This window comes from Dioscorea cayenensis, chromosome 6, assembly GCF_009730915.1.
Source record: "Dioscorea cayenensis subsp. rotundata cultivar TDr96_F1 chromosome 6, TDr96_F1_v2_PseudoChromosome.rev07_lg8_w22 25.fasta, whole genome shotgun sequence".
NCBI classification, from domain to species: Eukaryota; Viridiplantae; Streptophyta; class Magnoliopsida; order Dioscoreales; family Dioscoreaceae; genus Dioscorea; species Dioscorea cayenensis.
Window position 1 is genome coordinate 20,835,570 of NC_052476.1, and position 21,046 is coordinate 20,856,615.

General features: G+C 33.7%; 4 protein-coding genes across 4 annotated transcripts; 2 read left to right on the forward strand and 2 right to left on the reverse strand.

The window, feature by feature from the left end:
* Nucleotides 1-1,048: 1,048 nt before the first annotated feature.
* On the reverse strand, nt 1,049-4,788 carry LOC120263976. Its single transcript, XM_039271958.1, has 4 exons — nt 4,662-4,788; nt 4,137-4,495; nt 3,238-3,572; nt 1,049-1,348 (listed from the first exon to the last, which is right to left on the reverse strand). The coding sequence occupies exons 1-4, from the start codon at nt 4,729-4,731 to the stop codon at nt 1,249-1,251; spliced, it is 864 nt and encodes a 287-aa protein (XP_039127892.1). The 5' UTR covers nt 4,732-4,788; the 3' UTR covers nt 1,049-1,248.
* Nucleotides 4,789-5,446: 658 nt separating this feature from the next.
* LOC120263544 (glyoxysomal fatty acid beta-oxidation multifunctional protein MFP-a-like) lies at nt 5,447-10,149 on the reverse strand. The gene is made up of 18 exons (XM_039271494.1): nt 9,970-10,149; nt 9,708-9,779; nt 9,539-9,604; nt 9,374-9,430; nt 9,219-9,286; nt 9,055-9,136; nt 8,798-8,853; nt 8,398-8,700; nt 8,217-8,303; nt 7,825-7,999; nt 7,609-7,730; nt 7,328-7,491; nt 7,005-7,259; nt 6,732-6,853; nt 6,462-6,583; nt 6,033-6,181; nt 5,822-5,960; nt 5,447-5,730 (listed from the first exon to the last, which is right to left on the reverse strand). Exons 1-18 carry the CDS (start codon nt 10,061-10,063, stop codon nt 5,689-5,691), a joined length of 2,175 nt encoding a protein of 724 aa, XP_039127428.1. The 5' UTR covers nt 10,064-10,149; the 3' UTR covers nt 5,447-5,688.
* Nucleotides 10,150-12,831: 2,682 nt separating this feature from the next.
* LOC120263018 (malignant T-cell-amplified sequence 1 homolog) lies at nt 12,832-17,012 on the forward strand. The gene is made up of 9 exons (XM_039270941.1): nt 12,832-12,975; nt 13,330-13,411; nt 13,496-13,563; nt 14,377-14,474; nt 14,779-14,915; nt 15,307-15,374; nt 15,937-16,000; nt 16,554-16,618; nt 16,794-17,012. The coding sequence occupies exons 1-8, from the start codon at nt 12,965-12,967 to the stop codon at nt 16,569-16,571; spliced, it is 546 nt and encodes a 181-aa protein (XP_039126875.1). The 5' UTR covers nt 12,832-12,964; the 3' UTR covers nt 16,572-16,618; nt 16,794-17,012.
* A 667-nt stretch (nt 17,013-17,679) lies between these two features.
* Nucleotides 17,680-20,229, forward strand: LOC120262867 (probable acylpyruvase FAHD1, mitochondrial). Its single transcript, XM_039270774.1, has 7 exons — nt 17,680-17,837; nt 17,914-18,079; nt 18,395-18,447; nt 18,709-18,771; nt 19,037-19,087; nt 19,167-19,284; nt 19,869-20,229. The coding sequence occupies exons 1-7, from the start codon at nt 17,733-17,735 to the stop codon at nt 19,982-19,984; spliced, it is 672 nt and encodes a 223-aa protein (XP_039126708.1). The 5' UTR covers nt 17,680-17,732; the 3' UTR covers nt 19,985-20,229.
* Nucleotides 20,230-21,046: the final 817 nt, after the last annotated feature.

Sequence of the window (21,046 nt, forward strand, 5' to 3'; positions counted from 1 at the left end):
GGGTTGTAGAAATTAAGTTCATTGATCACGACAGACTAGCACCTTTCACGCATGCTCTTGCTACGATGTAGTTTGTGGGAAACCCTAACTGAATAGGTTCAGTAGCGGTTGCATTGCATGTGACTTTGTTAAAGGAATTACCTACGAATCGATTGATAAAAACTAGCTAAACTTTGTCAGCATTCTGGTAGTTGATGTGGTATATTAGAGCTCCACAGGATTATCGATATGGAATTGAGATGATGCTGATTCCTTCAGTTTGACCTACTCTGCTACTTGGAGCTGTTTTATAGCAAGTTGGAGATGAAGGACAGGTATTGGTTCTCTGAAACATCAAGCTGAGGGTATTTAGGCTTTTTCTTAGCTGCTTGACATTCTCCCAAAGAAGTAAGGGTGGGGGTCTTATTCTGGTCCCTTGTGCATGCTTCGCCGTATATGGAATTGCCGAGGAAGCAGGGCACTGTTCTTTTCTTCTTTTTGTTCCATTGGTGAAGTTTAGAAGGTCACCAAGAATGTAGTATTTTGAGTAGGTTGTACTATTCTTTTGAGTAGGTTCTTTTATGTTTTAGTTAAATGTAATTTATATTTTTGTTATGGTTTTGCTTATGTCCATACGGAACACTTACAGGATTTATGTGTGATTTTTATCAAGAGAAGAGGTCAAGGATTGATAGTTATTTTTCAATTTGATTATGCTCGGAAGGGTATATAAGTAAATAAATATAAAAAGGTATAGAAGCAAATAAAAATAATTTTTCGTTGGTAAATATGGCTTTTATAACAGCATATAAACAACTACTCAATTTTGCAGTGAATGCAGTCAAATACTTTTATTTTTACATTGTTTGACTTTTGGTGGCTTGTTCATATTATTAAAAAAAATAAATTATATATTTTGTATTTTATGTTTTATGTTTTTAGTGAACCGGTTGAATCTGATTGCTGCTGTGTAAACTTTATAATTTAACACAAAACATTATCTACACTCCAGAAATGCTCTAAAAAAACGTACTTTTTCCTTTTTGTATTTTTTTAAAAAGAAAAAGAAAACTCTCCATTTTACAAAGAAAACAATTAGGAAACAGCCATATTTTTCAGAGAATTGCTTGGATGTTACAGTCTCTAACTAAGTACTAAACAGAAATACATTATCTTTGAGCTTACATCACAATGACTATTGAAACAATGCACAAAACTTACATTCTAAAATATAAGAAAATGAGAATTAGAAAGAAATAAGGCCCCTTCCTATTTTCTTGCAGGTTGTTGGTTGATCCTTGCTTCTAGTTTTCTGGCTGTGCGAAAAATAGCTGCCTGTTTCTGCCGTCGGCTATAGCCTTTTCTTTTGCTGCATAATCATCGACGATTACATCATAAATTCCAACCTTTGATTTCTAAGTTTGTAAACACGAAAGCACAATTCAATTCGGAAATCCAATCAAGTAGAAATATATTTATGAACAGTCAAAAGCTATCGATGAAATAACATATAAAGCAGGATGGCTAGCAAACATTATCAAGCCAAGGCCATATGTCTACATTGCAGCAAGCATCTTTTTCTTTTGCTGCATAATCATTGACAATTGCGTCATAAATTCCAATCTCTGATTTCTAAGTTTGTAAACACAAAAGCACATCTTGATTTGGAAATCCAATCAAGTAGAAATATATTTATGAACAGTCAGAAGTTATCGATGAGATAACATATAAAGCAGGATGGCTAGCAAACATTATCAAGCCAAGGCCATATGCCTACATTGCAGCAAGCATCTTTTTCTTTTGCAGCATAATCATCGACAATTGCATCATAAATTCCAATCTCTGATTTCTAAGTTTGTAAACACAAAAGCACATCTTGATTTGGAAATCTAATCAAGTAGAAATATATTTATGAACAGTCATAAGTTATCAATGAGATAACATATAAAGCAGGATGGCTAGCAAACATTATCAAGCCAAGGCCATATGTCTACATTGCAGCAAGCATCTTTTTCTTTTGCAGTATAATCATCGGCAATTGCATCATATATTCCAATCTCTGATTTCTAAGTTTGTAAACACAAAAGCACATCTTGATTTGGAAATCCAATCAAGTAGAAATATATTTATGAACAGTCATAAGTTATCGATGAGATAACATATAAAACAGGATAGCTAGCAAACATTATCAAGCCAAGGCCATATGTCTACATTGCAGCAAGCATCTAATTTCATTGCTTAATAACATTTCTCATTGCAATCATGTTCAATCACTAAAAGTAACTTCTTTTGGTGCACACTGCTGTGGGTGCTTCCTAGATCCTATATAGAGGGGCATTGAACAAGAGTAAAAAATTATTGTAGAAATTCTGTGAAATGAAAATAGCACTTTGGTCCTTTATATGAAAAAACAAAAAAGTTAGTTTGAACCAAAGAATTAATTTTAAAAAGAAAAATAGAGACCAAAGCTACTCACTGTTTTCAAACTTTAGGGGTTATATGCGATCTTCTTTTTGGTTAAAGGACCAAATCAAACTCCTTTATTTATTTATTTATTTTAAAATTTTCCAGTTTAGGGGACCAAAAAGAATATAGAGACATAGTATTGGACCAAAACTGCACTATCACCATGAAATTATAAACGGAAGGTAGAATTCATCCTTAAATCCTACCAGCCAGCCGGTCTCACTGCATATGCACACATTGGGGTCAAATGATCATTTTCATTTACAGAGCTGCATTTCATACATTCATACATATAAATATGCATACAATACATACACACATATTTATCTAGAGAGATAATATAAACTTGTTATCACAAAAAAGGGGGGAAAAATATAAACTGCATTTAGGACTCACCCTTGGATCCTCCTGGTTAGTTTTCACTACATACACATATGCACTTTGGATGAAAATTTATGGCGCTGCGTCAATTACTGTTTAAGCTAGCACCATAAAAAATGGCATGGTGTTGGAGTTTTTTTTTTCCCATGGAGAATGGCAACTTAAAATCACCTATATATAGCCAAAAAAACCTAGTGGATACATTAGGAACATCTAAGTTGCCATTTGGTATCCCACAATACTGTGTGAGTGTGATACATTTTACGCTTCTAGCTTCTAGGTTTATCGCGAGTAGGTAATATATCGAAACCAAACCTTTTTATTGCATATCACGATATCATACATTAACTACCACAAACCAAAAGTAACATGCCTTGCTATTTTAAACCATGTACATGTCAGAGGACTAACCTTACAAAGAGGAGTCCTGCAGTGAGAACCATCCCTCCAATTGCCCATGAAACCTTTTCAGTAGTTGCCATGTCGCCCAACCATTGCCGAAAATCTTCAAGCACCCTAGACTTCCCACCCTTAAAAAGGGACCTTGATCGAGGAGTGCTCCATGAACCAGCAACTGATTCAATGCTCGATTTCTCTCCATAACAGAAGGGCACAGTGTCACTCTGGGAGATAAAATTAGCCGGTTGCACTGCAAAACCAGCTAAGTGGCAGAGTTCTGTACCGTTTGAGACCCATTCACTTGCCCTGCCACAAACAACATCACTAGGTCCACATGGAGACAAAACCTGATAAGGATAAACCAGACTCAGTTCTTCGCTTGACGACAAATAACGGTCCATTAATGAGCCGTCATGCGCATTTACAAATCACAATCACAAGCATGACATCTTGAACAAATGCTTTCATGCCATTGATATATATACGTAATTAATTGATTCAGATTCATAACATACTAACTTTATTATCACCATATCTGAATACAAAATCAATTACAGTAGTTATCTTTTTATACACGATACAAGATTGTCTAGAAAACTAAGTGTACCATAGATGAGCAGAAAGATCTACTGAAACACCATGTTCATATATATGATGCCGTAAAGCATCTCAAGCAACATCCTTTGTCCTGATGATCTCTTAAATTGTCTCGAGTTATCAGTTTAATCAACATCCACTTGATGAAGACATATAACCAATTTTAGCCAGTAATCAGAAGGAACAAAGCGGCCTAAACAGTTCAAAAAGCAGGTAAAACCCTAACAAACCAAGTTAATTTTTAAATCAAAATCTCAGACAAAACCAATACAATTATCAAATAAAATCCACAGCAAACTGAGATTATTAATCACCTGTGTCTTTGCATCAATTGAGAAGTAAGCATTGGCACAAGTCTGAAAAATCCCATCACAAAAAGATTCACAAATTAGAGGAGGCCCAGGATGAACACCAACAAGAGGATGGCATATAGAGCACTCCAACAATTCCCACAAACTCAAACACTCTTGACTGGCTTCTCCAGCAGAAGCCAACCTTCTAATAGCCAACAAAGCAGGGTAAGTCTGAGCTAAATCACAACAAGTATTCTTTCTGAAAACCCTACAAAGCGCCAAATCTCTTGGTCCTCTGGAGACCAATCCAGGGGCCTTCCCTTCAGATGAAAATGGAGGAAAGCGACCACCAGGAGAAACACAAACCCCACTAGATTTACCTGAAAAATTCTCAGGCATTCAGTGATCAATTCCAGCCAAAAATCAAGGGAAAACAAAACTATAAATCATAGAATTGAGAATCAAACACAAAATGATCACTTTATGAATCGCAGAACGAGTATAGTGGATTGAGAAACCCTAGAGAGAGGATTGAGAGGCTCTTACCAGCCAAGGATGGGATCACAAGGGCGAAGAGAAGGAGGAAGGAGGAGGAGGAGCAATGGAGCCATACCATGAGAGAAACAAGGATTCTTTCTTCTTCTCGATGATGAGCTTCTCATTTCGATGATCTATTGATCATCATTCTCGGGATCATCACTTTTTGTGCTTTGAGATCTGTGCTCTAATTATTAGTGAATTATTATTATTTCTTCTTTTTTTATATCCATCCTAACTAATTAATACAAATTAAATAAAAAGTAGTTAAAATTAGTTGACAATTAATTAATGAAAAATTATATTTACTTTCCAAAATTATTTCTATTTAAAATATAATTTAATAAAATATGTAGTATTGTATTGAAAACTATAAACATACATTAAATATTAAAAATAAATTATATTTTTTTAATGGACCAGTAAATAGAATAAAAAAAAAGCAAATAAAAAAAACGAAAGGGTGGACTAAATAAATTATGATATTAATGAAAGTTTAATTAAATTTCTTGTTAATATAGTTCACTTTTAAGGTATAATAATAAATTTGGGATTTAAAAGCATTTTTAGTTCTTACTTATATTTTTATATTTGTTTTAATTAGGTATTTAGTGCACGGAGAAGAATTTATTAACAATTGTATTTAAGACTATTAATTTATACTATAATATGTGTATATTTATTTTTTAATAGAAATAAATAATTCCTATTTGTCAAAGGCCATAACTGAAACTATCGCTAATACCAAAATTAACCTTCAAATCGCTTACACACTTTTTAATAAACAAAATATATGAGTTCCAAATCAAAAAGGAAAACTCTTAAGTCTCAAAATATAAGGCACAACATTACATTTGATTTGCATACTGTGCTTCAAGTATAACACAAATAACAACATTTAGTCCATAAAAAGTTTTATCTTATCAAACATTTGCTGCCTTAAAAACTATGAAAAATAAGGATAAGACATAGCATGTCCCCTTTGTTGATTTTATTCATTTTTGTTGAAGATCTTTGCTGCAGTATTTCGATTAATCTAAAGCCGGGATTGTGATTTTGACTGACTTGCAGGAGCACTCTGCATGGAAATTCAAGGCATAATCACAATTAAATTCATGATCAACTGAAACTGAGAAATTCATAGTATGTGAATAAGTTTTGATACTCACCAATGACAAGCCTTTAGCTGCTCTTTCTGCTAAATAGGCAGAAGGCTTGAAAAAATTACCGTATTTCTTCGTCCAGGCTTCTAATCTGGAATGGATGTATTTTGCTCCAAGTGAATCAGCCCAGAACACAACACCACCTCTGTTGTCATTTTGAGTAGAATAATTTAGATACGAAACGACAGAGACGATCATACTGAATTAAAAAACAAACCTGTAAGCAGGAAAGCCCATGCCCATGATGGAAGCAATATCAAGATCAGATGACTTAACAGCAATTCCTTCGTCGAGGACACGTGTGGCCTCGTTGACAACAGGGAAGAATATCATCTCTACTATATCCTTATCTGATAGCTTCATTATCTGCATTCCACATTGAAATATTTATAAACATATACAAGAATTGTTTTCTTATCGTATAAATAAATGACAACACTAGGAAAAGTTTATCAAGCTTATACTTTATGATTTATATATTTTGTGACTTCACAGTATCACTTGTGGAAATGAATAAAAAAGGGGATGCCCTTCCTCCAAACATTGCATAAAAATTATTAAGCAATTTGGAATAATCAGACTAATTTCCCATTAAAACTTGTCGATCCAACTTCATTCAGTTAATCATGTTTGGGAAGAGGAGTACCTCTGGATCAGGAGCACTGCCAGCCATGCTCCTTGATTTCTCAATATACTTCTTTATTTCAGGATCAGGACTAGCCTTCCGTTTACCGTCATAAATGTAAAAACCTTTGCGTGAAGCTTCACCTGAGCATGTTCCGTAAAAGGTGAACAGCAGTAAAAAAAAGAGTTTGGAGCAGATCATACCAGATGTTAATAAAAGAATTGGCAGAAACCAACTAAAACTCAAAAATAAACATGTAACATAGTGCAAGCCAGATCATGCATGTTGTACCTGCTCTCTTATCATCAACCATGATTGGAATCAGCATTGATTTGTAGCATCTTTCAGGAAAGCTTTGAAGGTATTGGCTTCCAGTGGCTAAGGCAACCCCAAACCCAACCAAGTCAGCAAGTCTGCAAGCAGAGAAAATCATTCATCCAAGAGGCTAAAGCATCGGTTAATTCTACTTCTTAAGGCAACAGCCTAACAAATGAAATCTCAAATCCCATTGGGCTAGATTTATCAAAAAGCAATACAGAATTTTGAGCTATGTAAATTAGTTACCTGAAAGGGCCCATTGGCATTCCAAATTTGGTAATTGCACGATCAATCTTATAGACATCCAAACCACGATCCACAAGTAAGTGTGCTGACTGTGTATAAGGAAAGAACATCCTATTGACTGCAAATCCTGTACAATTCCCGACAACTACCGGTGTCTTCCGAATTTTCTTCCCCACGTCTAGTAAGTCCACTACAACTTGTGGTGATGTTTTATGAGTACGTACTATTTCCAGTAGAGGCATGATATGAGCAGGACTGTTATGGAAAAATTATTAGGAGTTGGAACAAGAGAGAAGGCATGCATATAATTCTAAAAGTATTACCTAAAGAAATGTGCACCAACAATGCGATCCTGAGACTTGATCTTATCTCCAATTAAATTTAAGTCTATAGTTGAAGTGTTTGTCGCAAGCACACAGTGGGGAGGACAGAATTTTTCTAGATCAGCAAATATTTGTTGCTTTAGGGACACATTCTCAATAACTGCCTGTTAAAAATAAATAAATAAAAAAAAGTTTTCACGTTAGAACAAGAAAGAAGAATATGTACACATATCATAAGGAATGGGAGATTGCACTGGATAAAGAATGAAATTGGAACTTGCCTCAATGACCATATCCACGCCTTTGAAGCTTTCATAATCTAGAACACCTGTGAGGAGAGAGAGGGTCTTTTCAAGCTTCTCTTGAGTCATTGTCCCTTTCTTGACACGACTTTGCAGATTGGCTGAAAATATAGGTAGCAAAATTAAGCATATTACATTTGTAAAAGAAGACAGTGTGATCAAAGTAATATAATGAAAAAGAAAAGAAGCATATACCTTTCACTCTGTCCATTCCACCTTTTAGAAATTTCTCATTGACCTCCTTTAGTATAACAGGATAATTACTCAATATTAGTGCAGTTGCAATTCCAGACCCCATTAGACCTCCGCCAAGAATACCAACTTTTTTTATTTTTCTTGGCATCAAACCTAAGTCAGTAATCCCAGGGACCTGTCACAGGCAAAAAAGGAATTAGGTAAATAATTACAGAAGAAAAAACTCAAAAAGGTTTGAGTTGTGTGAAGAATGTACCAATGCATGAACAGGAGACTATTCTTATCTTATGAAATCTAACACAAGTGTGTATCAAGGAAAGCCGTGAATGAAGTAAAGTGGCATTATCATGATATAAACACGCATGAAAGTGACATTGTATGTAAGTTTGAACCTTTGAAGTGGCCCGTTGTGCAAAGAACACTTGGACAAGGCTTTTGCATGTATCGGAGCGAAGAAGCACCTCAAAAGATTGTGCCTCCTGCCAAAACCAGATTTAATGTAAGCTGTAACACAGTAGCAGTTGGGCTGACAAAAAAAGAGCTAGTTGTAGACTTAATTTGACATCATCATACCTTCAGAAGCCCTGCATAAGGCCCTGACACAACACCCTCATCAATAACATCAATGCAGACCAACGGGTGTTGGAGATTAGCAGCTTGCTTTCGAGCCTGGGCTCTTGCAAATGTCAGTATCTCCCTAGCCTCACCAAGTGGTTCTAACTTGTCAGTTTTATGAAGACTCTTGATCCATGGTTTTCTAAACGCGGCAATGTCTAAAGCCCAGGCACGGGCAGCATTGACCAATTCCCCAGGTTGAACTATGGCGTCAACCAGGCCCAGCTCATGGGCCTCCTTCCCTTTTATAGGCTTGGACATCTGTTCAGAGGCAGCACTGTGATTCAAAGAACTGAACTGAAACAGTGAAACAGTAAGCATAACAAAGTGTTCATTGACTGAAAATACAACAACACACCAACATCATTTCAAGGGCCTTAGCAAGGCCCACAAGGCGTGGCAGTCGTTGTGTTCCTGAAATGAGATATACAGCATGTTATTGAACAGATTAGCTACAAACAAACAACAAAAACTCATCAACCTGTCTAGAAACGAAATGTATACTGGATTGTCCATTAACCAGTAAATCTTCAATCAAACTAAACAGTCCACATAATATTTACATAATTGTTTATCCTAGAATTCAATTAGAATAGCATATGCTTGTGAACAAACCTCCAAACCCTGGTATAATTCCAAGTTGAAGTTCAGGCAACCCAAGTTGTGCATTTGAAGTAGAGATGCGAGCATGGCATGCCTTTTCAAACAAAATTAAGCACAAATATTAAAAAAAAACTTATTCAAATATTAAAGATAATTGAAATCCAAGTATTACATACCATTGCAACTTCAAGCCCACCACCAAGAGCCAGACCATCGATAGCTGCAACTGATGGCTTTCTCGCACCTGATAACATATAAGACCAACACCAGCTTCAGCTTTCAGTCTATAAAATCCTATTAGATCAAATCAGTAGACACAAAAGACAAATACCTTCCAAAGTGTTTGTGACAATATCAATAGAGATATAACCAGCATTTACTTGCTCACCTGATAAAACAAAAAAAGAACAAAACAAAACTTTGAATTAGAAGGCAGAATCAAAAACACAAAATAAAATCATGGAGAAATTAATAAAGAAAGGAGAGAAAACAGTACCCTTTCCCTCTTGAATACCACCAAATGCACTGATATCAAATCCTCCTGAGAACCTCCCACCAGCACCTTCTCAACAGCAAAACTCAAAACTTAATCAAAGCCTTCTAACAGTTACAACTCCACAACACAAACTAAAAAAAAAATCAACAAATCTCAAACAGCTCATTACCAGTGACAACAATTGCTTTAACATCATCTCTTCTCAAAGCTTCATCATAGCTCTCCTTCAAACTACGCAACACTAAAACAACAAAAAATTTCCCCACAAATCGCTCACAAACAAGAACAAGTAAAAAAAAAAAACTCAACTTTTCGCATTCAATGAAGAAGAAAAAGATCTCAAAATCACCCAACCAAAATAATAATAATAATAATAATAATAATAAATCAAGATATCTCCATGAAAACAAAACATCAGAGAGAGATTATACCATCCAGGGCAAGAGAATTGACCGGAGGATTGATGATGGTGATGAGGGCCACACCATCAGCTCCAACTTCGATCTCCGTCCTCCCTTTAGCCATCTCTCTCTACCTAGTTCCTCGATTTGAGAATTGGAAAACAGAGTAGGAATTGGGGATTTTTATGGAAACGATTGCGTGGCGGGATGGGAAAATGGTGAAGAAATGGAGACACTTGAAGAGAAGGGGAAACGCGTTTCATACTCGTTTCCCGGTTTGTCATTTAGTGGGGGAAACGAGAGGTTTGTTAAAGGGTTTGATCTTATCCTTTTAGGTACATACATACATACATACAATTGTACAAGTATACACTTCTAGAAGAAGGATTAATTAATGCTCTATATCTATGTGGTGTTGATGTTCCCAAGGGGTGTGGGAGATTTATAAAGTAATAATAAAATTCTCAAAATAAAAAAAAACATTTATTTTTATTATTATTATTATTTGTTTTCCGTTAAATGATAGACAAGCACGGATGAGTTGCACTAGTTAATGAACTTACCACATGCACCTATGATAATTTATTAAAGACCATAATTTTATGATGATTTTTTATCATATAAAAAAAAAAAAACAGGGCTTTTTTCATTAAAAAAAAATCATACTCGGATCAACAAATAATAAATTAACAATATTTTACAATACTTTATTTATTAAACAATGTATGAACAGTGATTGTATAGTGAATAATGATATAAATTTCACCCAATATATAATGGATAACAGGACACTTTCTACAAGTGATGGGAGTTCCCAGAATGCACAAAGTACTTAAAAAAAGGGTTTTGATATAGGAGTTAATTTACAATCTAATATCGGGTGAGAATATAATGGCCGGATGATCAATTTTTGATTGTGCTGCTTTGTGCATATTCTCTTGACTATTGCGCTTGTCATATTCATTAATATATAAAAAATACATCAATTACAAATATTTGTAGAATATTACAACCGTTGAATTAAAATCCAATGACATATATAAACATTCGTAAATTAACCTATGAACATATTTAGGGTAATTCGAGCGACTTCAGCCCTTATGTGCAACATTGGCTCAAGGCATTTCCTCTGCCTTTGAAAAAGCAAGAGCACCTGAAACTGTCGCCACCTTTATTTGACTTACCTTCTTTTCAGCTAAGATGAGCACGTATCTAATGCGTGGTTTAAAAAAATTTAAAAATTTTTTTAACGATAGTTTTGAAAAAAATATATATTAATTTTTAGTGTTTTTTTTTAAATGAAAATATCATCATTTAAAAGAGAGAGATATGAACAAGAATTTTTAATGGTTATTTTGTACTTATGACATAATGACAATAAAAAAAATGAATTTAATGCACTCAAGGTACTATAAGAATAAAATGAATTAATTCACAATATAGACATGTTTGTTTCAAGGTAGGTCTGATTTTTATGTACGTTGGATGAGTCTTCTTGTTTCTTAATTTATTATATTTTATATTAAAATGTTTTTTAGCCCAAAATGCTTGAGATTGTGTGCCGTGGCAATATTTCATTATTTTTTATTTATAGATAAATAATAAAAAAACTCATTTTAAACAAACAGGCCAACATGTTTGAACAAAAAAAAAAGAATATCTTATATATATATATATATATATATATATATAAATATATTATACTAATTCAAAGCTCACTCTCAATGTTTGATGAATTGGTTTGGAATGTAACATGTACAAATGTTTATTCCAACAATCTCCATTTCTTTCTTTTTCTATTTTTTTAATAATTCCATGCTCTCTCAAATTCATTTTGATTGACTTATACATCAAATCTATTAAATTATTAATCATTTAGTATTTTAAAATATATTAATTAAAAAAATACTTTAAAACCAAAGTTCATGCACAGAGTTTTGCTTTTTTAAGTAAATAAAATTTTTTTACTCTATAATTTTTTTAGTTAACTGATTAATTTTTCAAATCTCCAAATAATCTATAATTTTTTTTCCTTGTCAGAGGAATCACCGAAATCAAGTGTCACGGATCTTTTAACGGTAGCACAAATAGTAATTTTTTTAAAAAAATTTTACTAATGAAAGTGACATGCACTATAGGCATCAAAAACTCATCTGGCAACATTGGATCTGGATAATAAATTCATCTATAACTAGGGACCTATTACTAATATTATGTTCAAACTCAAACTCAAACTCGTTATTTTTAAAATGTCTCACATTTATTTTTTACAATGGTCTCAATACTGTTGGACTATTAACCATTTGATAATAAATTTAATTTTTTTTATATTTTATCATTTTATTTCAAATTATCACACTTTACCATAAAATCGAGCTATTTGTCTTCGAATAATTTCACCCAACTCCGGCAAAAACGATTTGCATAATATTATGTTTAGTGAAACTCAAACTCGTTATTTTTTAAATGACTCACATTTATTTTTTTACAATGGTCTTAATATTGTTGGACTATTAAACCATTTGATAATAAATTTTAAATTTTTTTAAAAAATATTTTATCATCTTCTTTCAAAATTATCATAGTGTCACCATAAATCAAGCTCTTTGTCTATGAACAATTTCACCCTAACTCGCAAAAAAACAATTTGCAGAAGGGAATTGAGACTAATTAGTGACTGTAACCCAGGGTTTTACCATTTATATCAAACTTAGATGCTAGTATGTGGATTTTTTTCTTTATTATTTTCTAATTTTACTCCATAAATATTAAATATAGATAAAATTTCATTCTTATTTTAAGTTTGAACAAACTAATTTGACTCTATCTGGTTCAACCAACTAATTGGATTCGAACCCAATCAAACCCAAACTTGCCCGCCAAATCAATCATATCTCGGGTTTGTTGCCTCGTGATTCGCAACAAAAGATCAGCGAAACCTCCAACTTCGCCATCTCGCCACTGAGACGAGACGATTCCCAGTTCCCACTCTCCAAGCCCTCGATCTCCTCCACCCTCCTCCGAGATGTTCAAGAAGTAAGCAATCTCCATCTCGATCTCTGTTTGATTTCTCCTTTCAAAGCGTTTCATCTCCTCTCTGCTGATTTAGGTTTTACTGGAGTTTTTTTGTGGAATTTGTTTGTGTTTTCTTTGATTCAATGAAATCTAAGATTTATTTCTAAATCGAGTTCGATTTTTCTAATTTGATTGATAACTTGTGGATGATTATATTTTTTATGTGAGTGATGATTTGATGCAATGTGAATTCCATGCTCATATCGAGATCAGATGCCCTAGTTTTTCTATGGATGACAATAAAGATGCAAATTTGATTTGTTTGTTGATGTTTTGCCATGGTTTTTGATAGTATGAATTTTTGTGGCTTTGAAGGTTTTCCTTTGAAGACATTTCTGCGCAAAATCAAGTTAAAACATCAGTCCAGAGGAAGATCCGTCAAAGCATTGCTGAAGAGGTTGGAGTTGCAATTTGATTTATTATGTTCACATTTATACTACTTTTATGGATTTGGGGGGTTTAACCATGGTATCTATTGCAGTACCCAGGACTTGAACCTTTGATGGAAGACTTACTTCCAAAGAAGTCGCCCTTACTTGTTGCGAAATGGTTAGTCTTTTCATTCCTTGGATGTTTATCATAGTTTTGTTTGCTAGTTTGAGTTATTCTCCATACTCTTTATTATTTATGCTTGTTCATTATTAATTATATTTTAGTATAGTAATTTTGATGTTATTCTCCAACACCATTTATTCTGTGAAGGATTTTTGCCATGATGCTGTTATGTTTCCAACTATTAGTTTTTTTTTGTGTAAAAACAACTTCAGCTGGCAACCCTCTTCTCAGCATGAGAACAACAATGGAAATTGTACTTTGTTCATGTAGAAAAGGATATAGTATGCTATTACCAGTCAGCTTACCTTCAAAGTATACGCCAATCATCATGTTAGCACAATACTTGATAACTCAAGTAATTTTTTTAATTCATTAGTTAAAAATTAACCCTAAATTGCTGATGTTCAAGAATGCGCTCAAATGTTGATTGGTAGATTTTGTGATAAGCGCTCTATGCTTTTCTTTTTTTTTTTGGTCTTTGGTCCATCGGTTTTTTAGATCGAGGTGCCAAGAGCCCTATAAAGGTAGACCTTTCCCATCGGATGTGTTTTGCATATACAATGATTCGAACTGGAAACCATTTGATTAAATGACCCAGCCCTACCACTTGACCAATCCCCATTGGTATAAGCACTTTATGCCTACACCCCTTTCTCACTGTCCACATATTTGTGATTTTGTGATATAAAGTATCCAATTATTTCATGCTATACATTTTTTTTTTCCTTTCCTGTTCTTCTCTATGTGTGTTTTTCTACTTATATAGGGAAAGTAACTGATTTCATTCATTCCCTTTCTCTTTTCTAGCCAAAATCATCTAAATCTTGTTGTGGTGAACAATGTTCCGCTATTTTTCAATGTTCGTGATGGTCCTTACATGCCGACACTTAGGCTTCTTCATCAGTGTGAGTATATTATCAACTTATCATTGTACTTCTTTTTGCATGTTATGCTTGTGAAATGGATGAGATGTATCCTTTAATAATATGGTCATACTTATCTCCTTAAGACTATTATATCTTATTGAAGAAAAAAATGATTGTACTTTTATTTCCTCATTCTGTAATAAATGCCAAATTAAACTTTCTGTTGGTAAAATCAACCTTCCCTCCTCTGGCACCAGTTAGGATGAAAGCTTTGATCATTTAGTTCTTACGTAGCCTTATGTTGTTTTATGTTCTCACTCTTGCAACATAATATGCCTTTTAGATCCTGATATAATGAAGAAGTTCCAAGTGGATAGAGGTGCAATCAAGTTTGTCCTTGCTGGTGCAAACATAATGTGCCCTGGCCTTACATCTCCTGGTGGTGCTATGGATGACGAAGTATCAGAAGAAACCCCTGTGGTAAAATTCCCCATCAATGTCTCTTAGCTAGTACACCATATATATGCTGCTCTTTGATAAAAATTTCATGTTATGTCGAAAAAATTTTCATGCTTGCTTGATATCTAGGGTAGAAGTGTTAAATTTTTATTATTAGATATGTTTAGTTTGTTTTAGTATTTTGAATCAAGGCCCTCATTACCATGTCATTCTTTGCCATGTGAGCAGTTTGACCAATCAATTTAAGCTTGTGTTATGAAAGATTTTCTTAGACTTGTTCAATATGTTCTCTTGGCTCTTTTGAACAATTTTAAAGAAAATAAAATTTCTATATTTTAATGAGCTGTCTGTGAAGATGTCAATGTGCATACTTAGCTTGAGAAATCATTATATCTGTGCCCTTTTATTCTAGGCTGTAATGGCTGAAGGAAAACAACATGCCCTGGCTATTGGGTTCACCAAACTGTCAGCTAAAGACATGTAAGCTGTAATCTAACTTGAATTGTAATCCATTATCGAATTTCTTGTATACTGTTTCCTTATTGTTCATGTTATCAGTTAGGTAAAATTGATAACAAAATCATCTCTTCTCACTAACAAAAGTATCTTTATTCTTATTAAAATTTCATGTTCTATTTGATGTGAAAAATTGATTTTATTATAAATATCCTATAGGGTGATGTGAGTTTTGAGCTTGAACCTAAATTTATATTTATCATGTGACATGTTTGTTTGACAAAGCAAATATATCTTTATGGCCTATCAACTATTTGGGTTTTGTTACTTTCAACTGCCATATTTTTCTTCTGTTTGCCATGAATGACATATTCATCATTGATGATAACGTGTTGTCTTATGCCTTAATTTCAACATATATGCAGCCCCATGTAGAACAATTCTCCACCTTCTTTATCTAATGTCTTTTCCTCTTTTGGTGTTTTGGCTTTGCATCATTACAGATGTTGCTAGCTGAAAAGTGGGTTCTGTGCGACTTTAATTTTTTTTGAATTGAAATCTAAGTACTGTATCTTTGTGGTTACAGAAGGGCTGTCAATAAGGGGATTGGTGTTGATAACATGCACTATCTTAATGATGGCCTTTGGAAGGTGTGCATCTCTATTATCTTTTAGTTTTAAGTCGAAGCATTGATTCAGATTCTGGTTGGCTTTGCAGTTGCATTTCCTAGAGTAGACTGATTTAGATTACAAATTAGATCCTTGAGAAAACAACAGAGTCATCTAATTTTTCCAAACCTTAGTGTTTCTTCTGATATATCATATATTTTTTGAAGTACTTGGAAAGTATACACTATTGTTGGACAACTAGATATCTTACAGACCAATTAGCAACAAATGATAAATGGCAAACTTTGATATGCCAGTTGAATCTGTCTTGCTTGGCCTACTGCCCTGTGGTTGGCAAAAAAATCATTGGCTTATTAAAGTATCTATTGAAATATGGAAAAGATTTAACAAAAGACAAACAAATTCACCATCTGTTTTCCGTCAAGCGATACTTTTGAGTAACTCCTGCTATAGCAGTAACATCAATACAACTACTGACCATTGCTAAGTTATCGGTAGCTAGTTCTATCATCTAGGTGAACACTTGTTCTATTGTGCGTCAATGATGTAAAATTCAAATATTTACTCTTTTCAGATGGAACGACTGGAATGAATTGAATGTAACAGAGACGATTTGGTGCCTACAGAAGACTCCTGCAGGTGAATTGTTCTATCATTTTAATCTCTTCCATGCTTTTACTCATGGTGGATGAATTTGGATATAAATGAAGATAAAGTTATTTTACAAATCAACCACTTATACCAAATTTGTTTGATATCTATCAGGGTATATTGCTAATAAATTTTTGTTGTTTTCAACTGGTTCTTTTCCCAGGTGTCAATATTTACCCACTCTCTCTCAGCAATGGCAAATGAAGACTATAGGATTTTGCTATGACTGAATAGTAAGTATAATGACAAGCTTGATAATGTGCTGTAATTGTCTGATCTTGGAGGTGAAAACAGTTAAAATTTATGCTGACTTAATAACTTTTGCAAAAGGGTACCTTTTTGCTATATATTTTCTATAAAGATCTTTGACTATTTGTGAATTCCCACAATTTATTAAAGTTTTCAGGATTGTTCTGCTTCTGCCCAAAAGAGTTGATGCCTTGATGGGCAGAGGTGTCCAAGGAAATAGAGCTTAAAAGGCTGATGAGTAATTTTCAAAGAATTACATTGGATTTTATCTTAGTTAAGATAAAATTTATAAATTATTAAAAAAAAACATTGCTTATAAATTTTATGCACTACACCCTATTATATTTACAAGCGTATGAACTCTGGAAGTGGAAAATAACAAGAAATATCATTATTTTATTTATTAATTTTTTAATTTTTTTTAAAAAAATTAATTATATATAAAAAAACATTTCTGTCTCTCACATCGAAGCAAGGTCATGATTAATTTATGGATTAAAATTAAATTGTCACTTTGGTCTTTAAACATGAGAAAAGGAGACACGCATCATTTTCGCTTTAAAATTACACAACAACGTGCTTTGGTCATTTTTATAATATAAATATATTATTTTATTTTATATAAAAACAAAACTTTAATATTTTGTAACATTACAACTAAATTATTAATTAAAATAATTTTTTTTATGAATTGATAAGAGGACTTAAATGAATATTTTCGCGGACAAAAATGAACACTTTGTATTGTTCAGGGACCAATTATGAATTTTACCTCTTGAGTCTTTAAAGAGGTCCCAGCTTCGACAACCTCTTGCATCTCTCTCTCTCTCTCTCTCTCTCTCTCGGATCGACAATGGCGGCCGCTTGCCAGAAGCTCTTCGAGATGGGCACGAAGATCATAGCCGTGGGGAGGAACTACGCGGCTCATGCCAAGGAGCTCGGCAACGCCGTTCCCAAGGTATTCTATTGCTACTGCTATCATCGAGATCGACCCACAATTCGATGTTCATCAAGGGATGTGGTGTTGTTTTCAGGAGCCGGTGCTGTTCATGAAGCCGACCTCTTCATACCTCCGCAACGGCGGGACCATTGAGATCCCACATGCTCTTGAATCGCTGCATTACGAGGTGGAGCTCGCCATCGTCATCGGGCGTAAGGCTCGTGATGTCGCTGAGTCCTCCGCCATGGATTACGTTGGAGGTACTTGCGTTTTGATTTTATTGTGATTTTGTCTTGATTTTGGGAATTTAGCCCAAATTTTTAAGGTTGTTGATTATGATCTAAGGATCGACGAGATAGAAATAATTGTGTATAAAAGTTGGTCTTAGATTTTCCATTTTTGTGAATTAGCATTGAACAATGTTGTTGTGGAATCAAGAGGTCAAAAGTTGGGCTTTTGATGAACTTTGAGCCTTTTTCTTTTCATGCAATTGAAAATTTCTTGTATTCACTGTTCTCAAGCCTCATTTTGATTTGAATATAATCCATGTGATTGCTCTTTATGCACACTTGCAGGATATGCATTGGCGTTAGATATGACCGCCAGAGAAATCCAAGATTCAGCGAAGGTAAACAGTATATATATAGAGTTCTTTTTTATATGCTATAACTTATATATATATATATATATATGGAAAAAGGTCGGCATGTTTTGCTTTGGTTCGCGTTGATCCTTATCTTCTATACTTCTGGGAGTATGTTTGTTCATCTTGTATTACATATGTGCTTGGATGTCTGTGAGAGCAACCAAATGATTTTTCTCTTTGTAAATTATTTTAACTTGGAATAATGAGGTATATCAATAACCATAATCGTTTTATATTTTGCAGTCAGCTGGTCTACCATGGATAGTGGCCAAGGGGCAGGACACCTTCACTCCAATAAGTGAAGTGGTAAAATTTTTTTCACTGTTTTCTTCCAGTGTCTTATTTTATGCAAGGAGTGGTTTCCTTCTAGCCTTCCCATGGATATATCTTTTTATTTGAAAGTTAATAGCGCATGGACATAGCATATACTTGTGTGCTGGAACCAAATTCACACATGGATATTCACAGGCATTGAGGACGTGGATGAATCAAAGTGGAAAAGAAATTTTCCGTTTGCTTTCTGGAGTTAACTTTTCATTTGAATAATTAAAGTTCACACTTTCTCTTGCAGTTGCCTAAATCAATGGTAGCAGATCCCCACAACATAGAGTTATGGTTAAAGGTGCTTTTTCCTCGCTGACTTTTATATCTGGCTATATCCCTGTGCCAGAAATGTTAACAAAATGGTGTTTCTTACACAGGTTGATGATGAAATCAAGCAGAAAGGTTCAACCTCGGATATGATCTTTAAGCTTCCTTTCCTCATCAGCCATATAAGTTCCTTTTTTACGCTAATGGAAGGAGATGTCATTTTAACAGGTAATTTTTGTTCAGTGTTAAGCTAAGCTAGACCTGTATAAACTAGAAGCTTATTGAGATAATTAGCAAGTATGAGGCCTTCCTATGGTTTTTTATGAAGAATATGCCATATAGTTTTATATACCTAAATTATTTGTTGACAGAATGAAAAGCAACTTTACCACAGTCGCATTAGAAGGATATGCTCCTATTTTATCCGTAACTGATTTTTGTGAAGAAAATGTCATACATTGTTATGATTGTTCTTAGGGGCACGCCGCAAGCTAATTCTTTGTTTCATTCTTCTCATTGAATATGAACCTGCCCATGCATGCAAATCATGGTGACACAGTCTTTCACATCAAATTGGTACCTCGACACAATTCTTTTATGGTCGGAAGCGTCGTTAATAAGTTCCCTTGTTCATTTTGGTTTAGATATCAAAAGAGGTTCTTTCTAATCTTGTGAAAGACCTCACCTCACTAATCTCACAATCAAGTTCCTCTTTGCCCTGGTTGAATATCCTTTTAGCCTTGCAATTTAAAAAAAAAACACTTGTTTTACCTTTGAACCTATACTTAACCATATTATGCCCTTTTGTGCAGGTACCCCTCAAGGGGTTGGCCCTGTAAAAACAGGACAAAAGATCACTGCAGGGATTACAGGTCTCATTGATGTCCACTTTGATGTCCAGAAGCGCAAAGCACCAATCATACACTGAAATTCAAGTTGGAAACCTTATGCTCAGTACTAGAGATTGTTGTGAAACAATAATACAATTCTCTCTTCATGCATATCCCAAATAAATATTTAGGGCATGTTTGGTGACCTCCAATGGATATAACTGGAGTAATGTTTGTACCTTGTTTGCTTATGACTAAATTTATATGTACACTGAAATATGTATTTCTAGGCCTTTGTTGTTGTTGTTGTTATATAAATGCAGATAAACCACGAAACACTAAACCTTTTGAGTTCGGGAGATTCTAACCCTTGGCTTTTGGCTCGGGAAGGAATGACATATCAACTCTCTTACCGTAGGGGATGGTACTTTTTAGAGCATTGTGGTTTTATAAGAGCTAGAGTTAAGGTTAAAAGCTGATTAATTGTAGACCATTTATCTTAACTATTGGGTGAGGCCCAAGTAGAATTCTCATTAGCTTATATCATTACATATGTATTATTATTTAATATTGAAATCACACACACACACACACACACGTCTCATAATATGCTCATAAAGTTCCCCTTTATATAATATATATGTGAAATATCAAGTATTATTTATCAATGAACAAATATACATTAAATGTATACCCTTTATAAATATATTTGAAAAGATGGAAATTTCAATATATTTAAGTAAAAAAAAAAAAAATCTATTAAGTGTTTTGATTATTTATTACAATAACCCATATTAACTCCAATAATGATAACTTATTTCAACAAAAAATAAAAACTCTATTTTTCAACATGATAATTAATCTAACATTAATATTTCAAAGCAAACTAAACTCATATCCAAAACTAATTTGAGTGTTATACACCTTTTTTTCCTAATTTAAAAAAAAAACTTACTTTAATTTAAAGTAGATGAATCAACACACACGCACACTAACATTCAACCATATTGTTTTGGGAGAGAGTTTGAATCACATAGTAGCCAAATGATTTATCATGCTTATGGTAGTATTTCAATTTTTCTCCCAAAAGGTAAATGTTATATTTTTTTTTACTATTTATACTTAATTCACATCTTATAAAAAAAATATAATTATCTATA